Here is a 13,992-nt window from a genome sequence, read left to right as displayed (position 1 = left end):
AAATTCAAGTTCTGAAGCTGTCCTGAATGGAAGCAGAAATCAGAAGCTGTGAATGTTCAGAAGATCAAAGAAATTCAAGTTCTGAAGCTGTCCTAGATGGAAGCAGGAATCAGAAGCTGTGAGTGTTCTAGGGATCTAAGGAAATTCTAGTTCTGAAGCTGTCCTATGGAAGCAGAAGTCAGAAGCTATGAATTCTCTAAAGACAGAAGCTTATATGATCGTCTCTACCGAAATAATCAGGGAAGTCTTTTATTAAAGTTCTTCGAGTATTTATTTCAGGGGGAGATTATTTATCTCAGGGGGAGATTGTTAATCTCAGGGGGAGACATATTCATATGCTTATGCTATAGCTGTGTAATTTGTCTTTTGCCGTCTATTCTTTCTGATCGCAAATTCATATCATTTATATATGTTTTTGTCATCATCAAAAAGGGGGAGATTGTTAGAACAAGATTTGTTCTGATCAATTATCTTAGTTTTGATGATAACAATAATATGAATTTTGCTTAAGATTATATGGTACTCTAATCCAATGCAATTTCCTTTTCAGGAAATATATATAAAGAGTACGCATAATTCAGCGCTCAGAAGCTTTGTCTCAAAGGGTTCAGCATGCAACATCAGAACATGGTCTGGCAAGACATCAGAAGATGGTCGAAGCAGAATCAGAACATGGGTCTATGGAAGCATCAGAAGAACAAGAGATCAGAAGCACTGAAGCTCAGAAGATGGTATCACGCTCAGAAGCACTTCAAGGTCAGAAGATCAGAAGATGCTATGCACCAAGCTGTTTGACTCTGATGATATTCAAACGCTGTATTCACAAACATCAGATCAGAAGAAAGTACAAGTGGCAAGCTACGCTGACTGACAAAAGGAACGTTAAAAGCTATTAAAGGCTACGTCAGTAGACACAGCGTGAACAAGGCTCGAGGTAGTTGACAAAAGCGTATAACATTAAATGCGATGTTGTACGGAACACGCAAAGCATTAAATGCATTCAACGGTCATCTTCTCCAACGCCTATAAATATGAAGTTCTGATGAGAAGCAAGGTTAACGATCCTGAACAATATAATTCAAATTAACTTGCTGAAACTCTGTTCAAATCCAAAACTCAGAATCTTCATCTTCATCAAAGCTCACTACATTGCTGTTGTAATATTTTAGTGAGATTAAGCTTAAACGATTAAGAGAAATATCACAGTTGTGATTATCGCTTTTAAGAAGCATTTGTAATACTCTTAGATTGATTACATTAAGTTGTAAAGTAACTAGAGTGATCGTGTTGATCAGAATACTCTAGGAAGTCTTAGGAGTGAACTAAGCAGGTTGTAACTAGAGTGATCGTGTTGATCAGTAGACTCTAGAAAAGTCTTAGAGGGTATCTAAGCAGTTGTTCCTGGAGTGATCAGTGTGTGATCAGAAGACTCTGGAAGACTTAGTTGCTGACTAAGTGGAAAACCATTGTAATCCGTGCGATTAGTGGATTAAATCCTCAGTTGAGGTAAATCATCTCTGCGGGGGTGGACTGGAGTAGTTTAGTTAACAACGAACCAGGATAAAAATAACTGTGCAATTTATTTTTATCTGTCAAGTTTTTAAAGCTACACTTATTCAAACCCCCCCTTTCTAAGTGTTTTTCTATCCTTCAGCAGTCATAATAGCTTGAGGAATGGTTGTCTGTGGAACAGGAATCTGTTGTCCAGCCAATTGGAAGTCCATATCTATCCCATATGGTCTAGTGGTCGTAGGATTCGTCACAGGAATTACAGGAATCTGAGTAGTCTCTATCTCGGAGATCACAATAGTCTAAGCTTGGGTTAGTGGCTGATTCTAAGCAGCCACCAAGTCTTGAACCATAAAAGTTAATCTTTCGATACCTGAGCGTAGGACAGCAACTTCTTCTTGCCACCCTGGATCATCAAATATATCGTCTTCCATTCTTTGATGATTGGTGCGAGTATTATACCGGTGCGTCATCTTGACTCTCTGAGGAGAGAGAGAGAGAGGAATGAATAAGACTCTGACTCAGATGTGTATGTGAATGTGGTATGATGCATGCAATGCAAAAGACTCTTTTTATTAATTTTCCAAAATATATCACAATATCTTTCAAAGGATTTATTTAAGAGTTTTGTAAATGTAAACACTATGTAGTAACATGAAAAAGAAATTTCATTCATTAATAATAAAGGGACAAGGCATCCTTGGTATATGTAAGGGTCATCGAGGGTCATCGAAGTACCATTTTCTTTTGATATCATACAAAGAGACAAGGGACAACCAAGTCATAAACTACTTTCAAGAGTTACAAGGTAGAAACAAACAAAGAAAGCTAGTAAAATCCAAGAGTGATCATGAAAGCTTAGTGAGAAGTATCCATATCATCTTGAATCTTCTTCTTCTTCAGCTTGACCTTTTCTAGCTTCTCAACAATACTCTTCCATGCAGCTTCTTTTCGAGGGAGAGCTTCTTCTTTTTGCTTCCTTTTCTTTTCTCTTTCATATTTGGCAATAGTAGCATCCTTAGCTATGAGCCAAGTGTCTTGAAGGAATAGTTGATCGTTCTTTTCTTTCAGCACTTCTTCATAGGATTCTTCCAACATTCCCAACTCAGCATCAAAATACTCAAACTTCTTCTTCCAATGGTCTCTTGATTTCTTCATCTTTCTTAGAGCTTCTTGGAGACTTTCAATTGTTGAAGGAACTACAATGGGTTGAACATACTCCTCAATTAGGGGTGCAGATGTTCCAGAAAGATTAGGCATTCTCATTTCAGCAGATCTGGCAGAGATCCAACTATCAAAGGGCTCAGGAGAGGGATCCCCTTTGGTCTTCCAATCTTTGATCTCTTTTCTATGGCTTGGATTCCAAGCCTTAGCAATCCATTCTCTAAACTCTTTGTTCTCAATTCTTTCTTCTAGAAAGAACCCATCCAATAAATTGCTCCTTGGTATTTTGTCCATAGGGAACCAAAATTGACGACGAGCTAACACGGGCTATAGTTGATTGCTCATTTTGTACCAATGAGGGGCACATTAGGGAAATCACCACAGCAGTCTAAAGTCTTCATTCTACAGAAGTCATTGTTTGTCCAAACAATCTCAGCGTTTGTAAGAGTCATGATCTTGTGTGACCATTTCAATCCTTCTTTCTGGCTCCAAAATTCAGAGGTGTCAGGCATATGAGATATGTACCACTTGTAGAAAAGGAGTACAACAGGAAACCATTCCCTTCCCATAGGAATTTCTGAGATGAATAGAGTTGTAAGTGTCCCCAAGTAAGGTAGGAACAAGAATTTTCTTCATAAAGATCTTGATGGCATTCATATCAACAAAGTTTTCAATGTTAGGGAACAAGAACAATCCATACACCAACAAGGTAAAAATAGATTCAAAGTCTTCTTCCTTTCTTTCTTGTGACAAGGTGAGAGCTTTCTCAATTAAGAACTCAGCAGGTAATCCATGTAATCCTCCTTTAGTAACCATGTTCTTTTCAATTTCTCCCTTTCTCAAATGAGTAGACTTTGCAATTTCGCAACGCTTGGGATCTTGTTCTAAACCAATGAAAGGAACTCTTCCAGTAATAGGTAGCCCAATGATGCTTGAATACTCTTCCAAGGTAGGAAATAGTTGATAATTAGGGAAGGTGAAGCAATGATACAATGAATCATAGAATTGAATCAAAATGGAGAGGATTCCTTCTTCCATCTTGGTTCTGAGGAGATACAATAATCTTCCATACTTGCTACAAAACTTGTCTTGATCAACAATCAAAGATCCTAGATTTCTTAATTCTTCCACCTCTAAACTCTTGAAAGTATATTTCTTGGTTTTTCTTCTTTCAGGTTCCATCCTATAATGTTTACAAAACAAAAGGTTTCTTTTAATTCCCTGAAAGATATTATGTTTTTAGATGCATGGATGAATGAATGCAAACATAGCAAAAACATGGGCTTGAGGGTTCAAAGTCACGAGCATGGAGCCAAAGGTCTACCCATCCCAAAGATGTGTACTATGCTTATTTTGTACCTATAGATCAAGGTTATATTTTTTCCCAAACTCAAGCATCCCAACTTGGAGATTGTAAACTCTGTATCAACATACTCATTTGAACAAAATCCAAGAGAACCTCATCTGAGCGTAGCCTCGTGTAACAACTATTCTGAAAATGAATCAGACATAGTTTCCATACTACATCTTAATGGCCAAGATTGGTTAAGGGTTTCTAGGTCCCCAGCTTCTACAGCCAAGTTGAATGCAACAATGTATTCCCAACTACATGGTCAACAAAGTTACTTCTAAAGAGGCCTCCACTGAGCGATGGATCTCAAATTGACTTCTTTGGGACTACTCCCTCGAGATCAAAATGACTATACCAGTCTCCTATAATAAGTGTACATTCTAAATCCGGGTTAGGATTTGTCTCACCACAAGGGGCATGACTCCCCTTCCCAATACAACCCAATAAAATAACAAGTATACACATAGGAAAATAAAAGACAAAAATAAAAGGTTATGGACAAAAGCAAAAATGAAATAACAAAATATAATAATAAAACAAAGATTGGGTCAACCCTTCTAAAGATACACCAATAGTTTGATCATTATCCCTAGTAGAGTCGCCATTTTTTGTAGCGGTGAAATTGGTGAGACTAGAGTCATGAGAAGACTTAGCTCATTTTAAACAGAGTCACCACCGCTCTTTATTGTTTCCAAAAAGGAATGGGTGAAAGAGCGAATAAAACCCACATAAGTTTTTAAAATCAAAACTAATAAACTTATCAGAGTTCTGGCTTCTGAGGGTTTGTTATACAAGGGGAAGGTTTTAAGCATCCCTTGTATCAATGGTACTCCATGGGAACCTCTTTGTTTTTGTGTTATTATCTTTTGTTCATAAATACCTTTTTTCTTTTGTGAAAATCCTATGTGAAAAAAAAACTTGTTTGAAATAGAGGGTGGGGATGAGAAGAAAAGTTTTTGAAAGTGAGCTCGATAAGATATCGCATCTTAGACCTACATACCTCTTAAGTGCAATAGGAAAGTCAGAGCTTCTGTAGTTCCTCTTTTTTTTTTTAAAAGGAAAAGGGGGCCAAAGTGGCCAAAATCTTTTTGGGTGTGAGCTTTAAAATACTCATAAGTTTTTAAAAGAGGGTTAAGCTTTAAAATACTTCACAAGTTTAAAAGAAGATTAGGCTTTAAAATACCTAATAAGTTTAAAAGGTTAAGCTTTAAAATACTTATTAATTTTGGAAAAGGGAACTAGGCTTTAAAATACCTAACAAGTTTTAAAAGGTTAAGCTTTAAAATACTTAACAAATTTTAAAAACAAATCAAAGAAGGACCAAGCTTTAAAATACAAGGTCAATGGGTTAAGAGAAGTTTCATCGGGAATAATTCATCTCTTAACACCATGGTTTAAAAACAAGATCACTGGATCAAGAATAATTTCACCGGGAATAATTCTATTCTTAATACCAAGGTTTCAAAACAAAAGGGTTTTGGCTAAGCTTTAACAAAACCACAAAAGTAAAAGAGTTTGGAAAAGAATTTAAGTACCTTGACAATTTAGTCAATATCATTCCCATCCTTTGGATAAAACATCAAACTTAAACAATTAACAATAAATACCTCATGTATGTACAAGAACAAACAAGTGAGTGTTAACAAGCAAGATATGAATGTATCTAAACCCTTGGATTCAAATCATGTATGAATGATGGATGATTAGTTAGATAAACAAAATATAGCAATAAGTACAAATCACATGGACATAAAATCAACAAGTATATGTACAAGACAAGGTTTATAATTTAAGTACAAAGCATGTATTAAAATCAACAAGTATGTAAAAGCACACATAAACATGGATAAACAAAGATCAACATGTTGCAAATTTTTTGGTTAGGGTTTAAAACCTAAGGTTTTTTGAACTAGGGATTTTCAAATTAGGGTTTTAGAAGTTAGGGTTCTGAAACATACACCTAAACCTAATTAATTTTTAATTGTTAAATACGAAATTCTTTAAGAGAATTGGTCTAAGGGTACATAGATAAGTCAATGACATTCTAACCTAACCCTAAACAAGTATTTACAAAAATATACTAAGTCACCTTAGAAAAATATTCAAAAAGAAACATATTTTTGTTGATTTTTTAATATAAAAAGACTTGTTTTTTGATTAATTTTAAAATGATGGTAAAATAAATCTTTTTGTGATTTTAAATGGTGACATAAAAATAGAAAAGTTAAATGACACGTAGAAAAAAGACACACTCAAAAATACACATTTTTAAATTTGTTATGATTTTTTGAAGTTGAGTGAAAAAGCTAAAAAAGAGTGATAAAAAAAATAAAGGGGTGTGGCCACTAGGGCTTGAACCCATGATCGCACTGAATTGCACTATGTTTTTGACTCGAATATCACATGTTTTCCTTAGTTTTTATTATCATTTTCCTGTATTATGCTTCTATTTCTTCTGTTTTCAGGATTCTTGACCTTTCAGAGCCTTCGGTGAAGAAACGAGCCAAAACGCCAAGAAAATAGGGTTTTTCAAGAAGATTTGCACTTATGGCGTCCAGCACCGCGCTGGCTATAGGGGACGCTATGACGTGGCCCACTTCACCAAGGGACCAACTTCCACGTTCCCACGATCTCCTCCGTTTGCACACACCGCGCCCGCGGTGAGGCTGCCGCGCCTGCGGCCTTCACAAACCTCTTCCCGCTAGAAGGAGTTGAGGGGCACTCCTGTCTTTACGCACCTCCAGAATCCTCTATAAATAGATTTCGTTTTTCATTTTGTAGTTTTATTCAAGCTTAGTACAATCTTAAGCCATATACTATCAGTTTCTGTAAAGTAATAATCTCTTCACATCGGGGAATTATTACAGTGTAGATTGAGTTGTAATCGAGTCTTGGAGCACTTTGGTTGAAGTTCATCATACCACTTTTACATTTCCGCAACTTATACCTGAATGAAAGCCTCCTCTTGGAGCAGGTTCAATTTAATTGCATTTCTTTATTTATAATTGCTCTTACCATAGTCTATATGTTTTATAGACTTTAAATGCTCTTACCATAGTCTACACGTTTTATAGACTCGCACCCTTTTACTTACTCGCTCTTATCATAGTCTACATGTGTTATAGACTCGCACTTATTATGTCTGGCTAAATTATAAAGGTTTGGATGTAATGATTGTCATCATGATCGTGTTCCAATTATCATGCTAGTGAGAACACTCTTGGGATGTTTTGCTTTTAACTTAAGTCAAAAGCCATCCATACTAATGATACGACTTGATTAATATTTAACCAAACAAAAAGAGAGAAAGTAGTTTGGTTGGTCAAATAGGAATCATTAACGATTTTGAAACTATTTTCGGATGCGTTTGTAGGTTTGAAATCTGACTCTTGGTCAAAAGCCGAAAGTCTCTTTAAGTTAATCTTTCCATGTCAAAATTACTTTTTTGTTAAGTTAAAACTATCAATTTCTTAAAAATAGGTTTACCTCTTTAACGCGGAAGGCACCCTTTATATGTGACAATAAAGGAATTTAATTTAAAGAGTAAACTCGGTTCTTAGTAGGCAAAAGCTACAAGTTCCCGTTAAATTGATTCTTTGCTACATATAGAAAATACTGCCCTATAAGTGATTCATTTATGCATGACTGGACCATAGTCTGATTTCATGATTTACATTCCAACCTGTTGCTTAAACTGTTACTTACTTCACTTACTTACTTTGTTGAACTGCACTCACATCAATATTCTTGTTCACCTTAGATAAGCACCTTAGCAATAGAGTTGATAGATTGACGATTGGTCTCTGTGGTTCGATAATCTTATATATATTACTTTGATAGGCTGTGCACTTGCAGTTCTATGTTTAGGTTATACGTAAACAACCCATCAAGTTTTTGGCGCCGTTGCCAGGGACCAACTTTGTCAAATTTCGTACCCTATTGCTATCCCATTTAGACTAAGGCTATTCTAGCCGGTAGATGCGTAGAAATCGTAGCACCGCTAACCTAGTAAACCCTTTAGTTGAACCCGAACGTTACGCCCGAGCACGTCTGTTTATCCTTAAGTTAAGGAAAGCTATGGCCGAAGACCGTAACCAAAGACCGCTTAAAGAGTTTGCTCAACCATCTAATGAGGAGCCTAGTTCTAGTATAGTAAACCCCGCTATAACAACCAACAATTTCGAACATAAGCCCTCACTATTACAACTAGTACAACAAAACCAATTCGCTGGTCTCGCTACCGAGAACCTGAATCAACATCTAAAGGTATTTATCTAGTTGGCTGACACCCTTAAGGCAAATGGAGCCACACCCGAAGCCATCCGCTTAAGATTGTTTCCTTTTTCCCTTAGAGGTAAAGCCCATGACTGGTTACACGCCCTTCCAGCCAACTCAATAACGATTTGGGAAGACCTTAGGAGAGCATTTCTTGCCAGATATTTCCCACTGAGTAAGACCGCTGTCCTTAGGAACCTGATCACTAGTTTCACTCAAAACCAAGGCGAATCACTTTTTGATGCCTGGGAAAGATATATAGAACTTTTGAGAGCTTGTCTGCACCATGGCCTGGAGCAATGGTTAATCATAAATACCTTCTATAATGGACTCCATTACAACACAAAGATGTCTATAGACGCTGCCGCTGGCGGAGCATTGATGAACAAACCTTACCCTGACGCTTGTGCCCTGATAGAGGACATGGCCTAAAACCACGCCCAGTGGGGAATAGAACGAGCGAAAGTAGAGAAAAAGGAAAGCCATAGAGGAAAGCATGAGATAAGTTGCATGGACATGATGAATGCCAAGATGGACGCCCTGGCCTTGAGAGTTGAGAACATGTCTCATAACCCTACCACATTGGCAGCAATCCAATCGGAGTGCGAACTCTGTGGAACTCGAGGACATCAAACTGATGGCTGTAACCTTTTGAACGAATCTAGCTCAAACCAAGTTAACTATACCCAAGGGAACCCTTTCTCGAATACCTACAATCCTGGATGGAGGAACCACCCAAATTTCTCTTACAAAAACAATAACCCCATCCAAAATCCAGGATCCTCGAGACCCCAAGGATTCCAAACGCAAAAACAAAACCAACCTATGCAAGTTGTGCCACCAAGACCAAACCTTAAAGAAACCATAGACACCTTTATTCATACTCAAACTCAGCAAAATAAGGAGTTTATGAATCAACACATTCACACGAACGAGCTAGTTACTTAACTAGCAACCAAGTTTGACCAGATGATGACCCACACCAAAATGCTTGAGACCCATATTTCCCAAGTGGCCCAAACCACCTCTGCACAAGTTGTACCTGGAGGACAAGTCCCTGGACAAACTCAACCCAATCCCAAAGGCCAAGCAAATTTTATCACCTTAAAAAGTGGAACCGCTTATGAAGGGCCTAGAAATCCTAACCTAAGCACACCAGAAAAACCTAAGGAAGATGCAGCACTCAAGGACCAGGTAGAGGAACCAGAGAAACCTGAAAAGCAATCAAAACCAGAAGTAGGGAATCACACACAACAACCTTAGAAACCACCTATTCTGTTCCCACAAATGTTGAAAAACACCAAAACAAAAAACCAATTCCAAAAGTTTATTAAGGTGTAGCAACCTGCCCTAAAAATAAAGGTTTTAGGGTCTCCACCTATTCTGAAGGGCAAATAGGAAACCCTACGCAGTTTAGAGATCGGGGTAAGTTATTATAATCAGGTTGAGGGAAGGTGTTAGGCACCCTCAACCCTTTCCTATTGGCTTTGAATCTAAGGGTCAAGTTTTATGGCTAAAAGTTAAGGTTAATAGCTAAGGAATTGAATAGGGGAAAATTTGAGATTTTAAGGAGGGGGACTCGTGTAACACCCCATTTCTACCCAGCAAATATATATAAATCAGAGTTTCAAAATTGCTCAATAAACAAATGAGGCGTCACATAATCAAAACGAAACAAATCAACTCGTCGCATAAAGCGGATACATAGCACCTATGAAACAGAATGACTTATTTTATTAAAACACAGCGGAAATCACTTAAACAAGTATTCAATAAAATATCTTCAGTTATTTTATCATTTTGTTCAACCAAGATAACACAATTAAACAACAACATCATGAATGACATAAATCGTTTCCCCCAGAGTGCTACGTATCAAAGCGACAACCGACTCGAGTAACGACAACTAAATCTTCATACTTGAATACCTGCACGTTGCCAATATAAAGGCAACGGCGAAACAAGAGAAAGGGGTGAGATATCAAATCATATAAGTGGGCGTATGATAAATTGCATACTAGGGTTCAGACATATAAAATCATTACATCGCAAGTATCAACAGTTACCATACACATCATACTTCCACAGTTCATTAATCTCACATACTTTTCATCGCACACCAAGTCATAATCATGTAAATAGTGTCATCCAATAAATTTCATATATTCAAGTATGCACGAAGTTCAATCGTATAATACTCACAGGATTCAATACTATTATTCCAAATATATACACAATCCATCATTATCACATATTCACACATTCAACCAATTATGTATCCAAACATCACCAATTTCAATTATCACAACTCATGTACACATAAAAATCACATAAATGCATATATTCAAACATCACATGACCTCAATGTGACTTAATGCAAGACATGTGACGCTATGCATGTGGTACCCAATGTGGACCCAAAGTTCCACCGCTTCCGATTCATATAGAATCTAGCCACACTTCAGACCCGGACAAGATCGAAGCCACCAAATGTAAACATATAGTTTACGGCTTCCGATTCACTCTAGAATCCAAGCCCGCTTGTGTTTCAAAGCAAATCCACCTGTGTTTCAAGGCACACTATGATATGAATGTATGTACAATGTCACATATATATGCAATTAAGATCATCTCTACCATCTTTACTTTCTGCATATCACAATAATTCAACCTTATGAATTATCCACCAATTGTACACAACATCCACAACACACACATCATTCACATACAAGAGGCCAATTAATCAATTACGATTCACACAATCCAATTGACACTAGTAACCACACTATCTCATTTTAATTCTCATCTTGCCAATTATACATGAACACCCACTTTCAACATCAAGCAATTAATCATTAGAATTAATATTAACCAACTACTCAGGGGGAATCAATATTAGCACAACGTCATTGGCATGGAAATATATATTTCTCAACATACATATTCAAGACGAAACACCATTATGGACAAATCCTCAAAATACCGTAATTTACCAACCAATCGAATAATTGATCTAATTCCAAATTTATTCCAATCAATTGGACTCATTAAAATTAATTCAACTATTAATTAAGTCAACTAATTAATTATTATATTACATTAGTTCCAAGTTTCTAATTTATTTTCTATTCTAAAACCAATATTTAATATAAAAGATATTCAAATTCACACTATTTCGGTCGGTCTGTAAAATATCACAATTTCAACAAAATAACACCACCATGTTAATCTACTAATTAAACTTTGCTACCACGTAAATTTTCATCAAATTCCGGACAACTAATTATATCGCTTAATTCAACTATTCAGTTAATCGGTACTGTTTTGTCATCTGTTACTACTACTAATTGCTTCTGCTACCTCTCCTACTGTTCTGCTGCTACAGGTACTCATATAATCTACATAATCCAAATGAACCTACTTAATTTAGTCAAGCATCATATAACTATATTACCACTTGATTAATAATTTTACTACTATTTCAATTACTTATCTTAGTTAATTCTAGTAACATATGACTACACTTAGTTAAACTAATTCTCTTACCATCAATGAACATTATTTACTCAAGGCATCCTACTAAGACTTGATTCAATCAACTAATCATTATGGAACAGAACTCCTAAAACTAGAAAATAAATTTGAAAACAACACGGTACGCGAACTGAACGTAATAGAGAGGGTTTTCTGCGCTAACAGCATTCTGCTCACACCAATATCACTAATTTTTCACATTCATTTCTATTACAGACCATTACAAATCATCACGTAGTAATAGAAACATATGGGATTAAATTACAACAACACATATCAACTTTTATGCAAACAATTCATGGATTATCAACCAAAATTCGGAATCAAACCACAACAATCAAAATGCAACAACCAAGGCAAAATCTATAAATCCCATCCAACATATCATCTATCATGTTCCCAGTTATAAGATTCGAACCCCACCCTTACCTTATCAATTGAAGCAACTCAAATGGGTCTCCAATTTGACACCATGGATGAGAAATATTCAAGCTTCTTCTTCTTAGTCTTGCCTCTTTCTCTTCTATTCTTGTTTCTTCATTATGACAACTCCCTCTTTCCCAAATCTCTAAAACCCTAATATAAAACCAATTGGGCTTAGTGTTTAAGTCCTCTCTTTATTTAATATTCTCCAAAATCAATTTAGGCCCAATAAGAGATATAACTCAAATAATCAATTATATCACTTATAATAATAATAATTTCTTCAATATAATAATTCCGACTTATAAATAATATTATTCTTAATATTATTTTCTGACTATCCGACTTTAATTTAATAATTCCAAATATGCCCTTAAAATAATATCGGCCATCCAAATTCCACTAAATCCATATTTAAATCCTTCAATAATTTAATCAACCAATTTAATTAAATTCGGGGTGTTACAACTCTCCCCCACTTATAATATTTTCCTCCTCGAAAATTCGCTCAACACCATCCCAAACACAACCCCGTATCAAATTCTCGAATCTCCAAATCGTGCTTAGTAACACTCCGATCACTAACTCTTCGTCACAACAACGATTCCCATGAACATAAACACAACACAGTTCTTACCAGTTTTGCATTAATCGATGACTCAATGCACTATTCATGGCGCATCACACTCATTCCAACAGTCCATCAATCCAAACATCAAGATAACTCATTTTTACCGACTTCTGGCATATAGTTTCTTACTCCCTCAAGTCATACAACAACAGTGTCACCTAAAGCTTCCGCTGCTCAACTCTGATAATTCTCTTTTAAGTCACCATTCATGATTAAATACCGTCAACTTATATGATTCACAATTTCTCAATCCAAAATAGACTTTCCTTCAATACTCATCCTCACATCGTTGTTCATTTGATATTTCCAATATTTCACTTTGTGAAACTCTCTTGCATAAAACGTACCACACCGATTGTTAATCTCATCTAATTCTAACTCAACCATCCCTCTTACCAAGCTACACAAACTGATGGGCGGCTATCTTCACGATAAAACATAGATACTTTTTCTACACTATTAAGACAACAAGACAAATCTATAACGTCCAACACGAGTTTCGCCTACCATTAACAATAGATTAAGGTGATCAGTTCCCCAATTTGCCAATTAGTATCCGACAACCTTAGTGGAGTATAAATCGTTGTTACATCAAAATAACGTCCTTTCCAAATTTCCACTTAAATCCAATGATTCACTTTAGGTTTTTACAATTCCTACAACATCTTACCTTATCAATCGATCTTGTCAATGAGACACTGACGTCCAAACATAATACAAAAGTCTAATTCATAATCACTTAGCATCACACAATTTTTTTTTTGTCTGAACCGAAGTCATCCTCACGATAAACTGGCGATAGAAATTCCATACAATCCTTCTTTTATACACACCGCCACTTTTGGCATCCCAAATACGACTTCTATCATCCCCAAGTCTGACTTTTTCTTTGCTACTACTTCACTCTTCCTTAAAAGTCATCAGTACTCAAATCATCTTTAATACCGAACATTTCTTTATCTCATCTTAATCATCAACAACAAGTTTTGCTTAACTTCGCTTCAGACATTTGCGGTAATAACCATTCTTATTCAACACGCTTACACATTTCCATAAGGTAGAATACAACTTCACCTCTTAGTAGGCTCAAATGGTACTTCCAACC

At 36.2% G+C, this 13,992-nt stretch overlaps 1 protein-coding gene and 1 non-coding gene across 2 annotated transcripts; both read right to left on the bottom strand.

The window, feature by feature from the left end:
- Positions 1-3,177: 3,177 nt before the first annotated feature.
- LOC131604612 (uncharacterized) lies at positions 3,178-3,855 on the bottom strand. Its single transcript, XM_058877042.1, has one exon. The coding sequence runs from the start codon at positions 3,853-3,855 to the stop codon at positions 3,178-3,180; it is 678 nt and encodes a 225-aa protein (XP_058733025.1).
- A 4,630-nt stretch (positions 3,856-8,485) lies between these two features.
- On the bottom strand, positions 8,486-8,592 carry LOC131608416 (small nucleolar RNA R71). Its single transcript, XR_009285678.1, has one exon. It is a non-coding gene; the product is annotated as a small nucleolar RNA R71 (small nucleolar RNA).
- Between the last annotated feature and the right edge of the window lie 5,400 nt (positions 8,593-13,992).

This window comes from Vicia villosa, linkage group LG5 (assembly GCF_029867415.1).
Source record: "Vicia villosa cultivar HV-30 ecotype Madison, WI linkage group LG5, Vvil1.0, whole genome shotgun sequence".
Taxonomy (NCBI): domain Eukaryota; kingdom Viridiplantae; phylum Streptophyta; class Magnoliopsida; order Fabales; family Fabaceae; genus Vicia; species Vicia villosa.
Note: the sequence above shows the minus strand (reverse complement) of the source record. Positions and strands in the feature narration are given on the sequence as shown.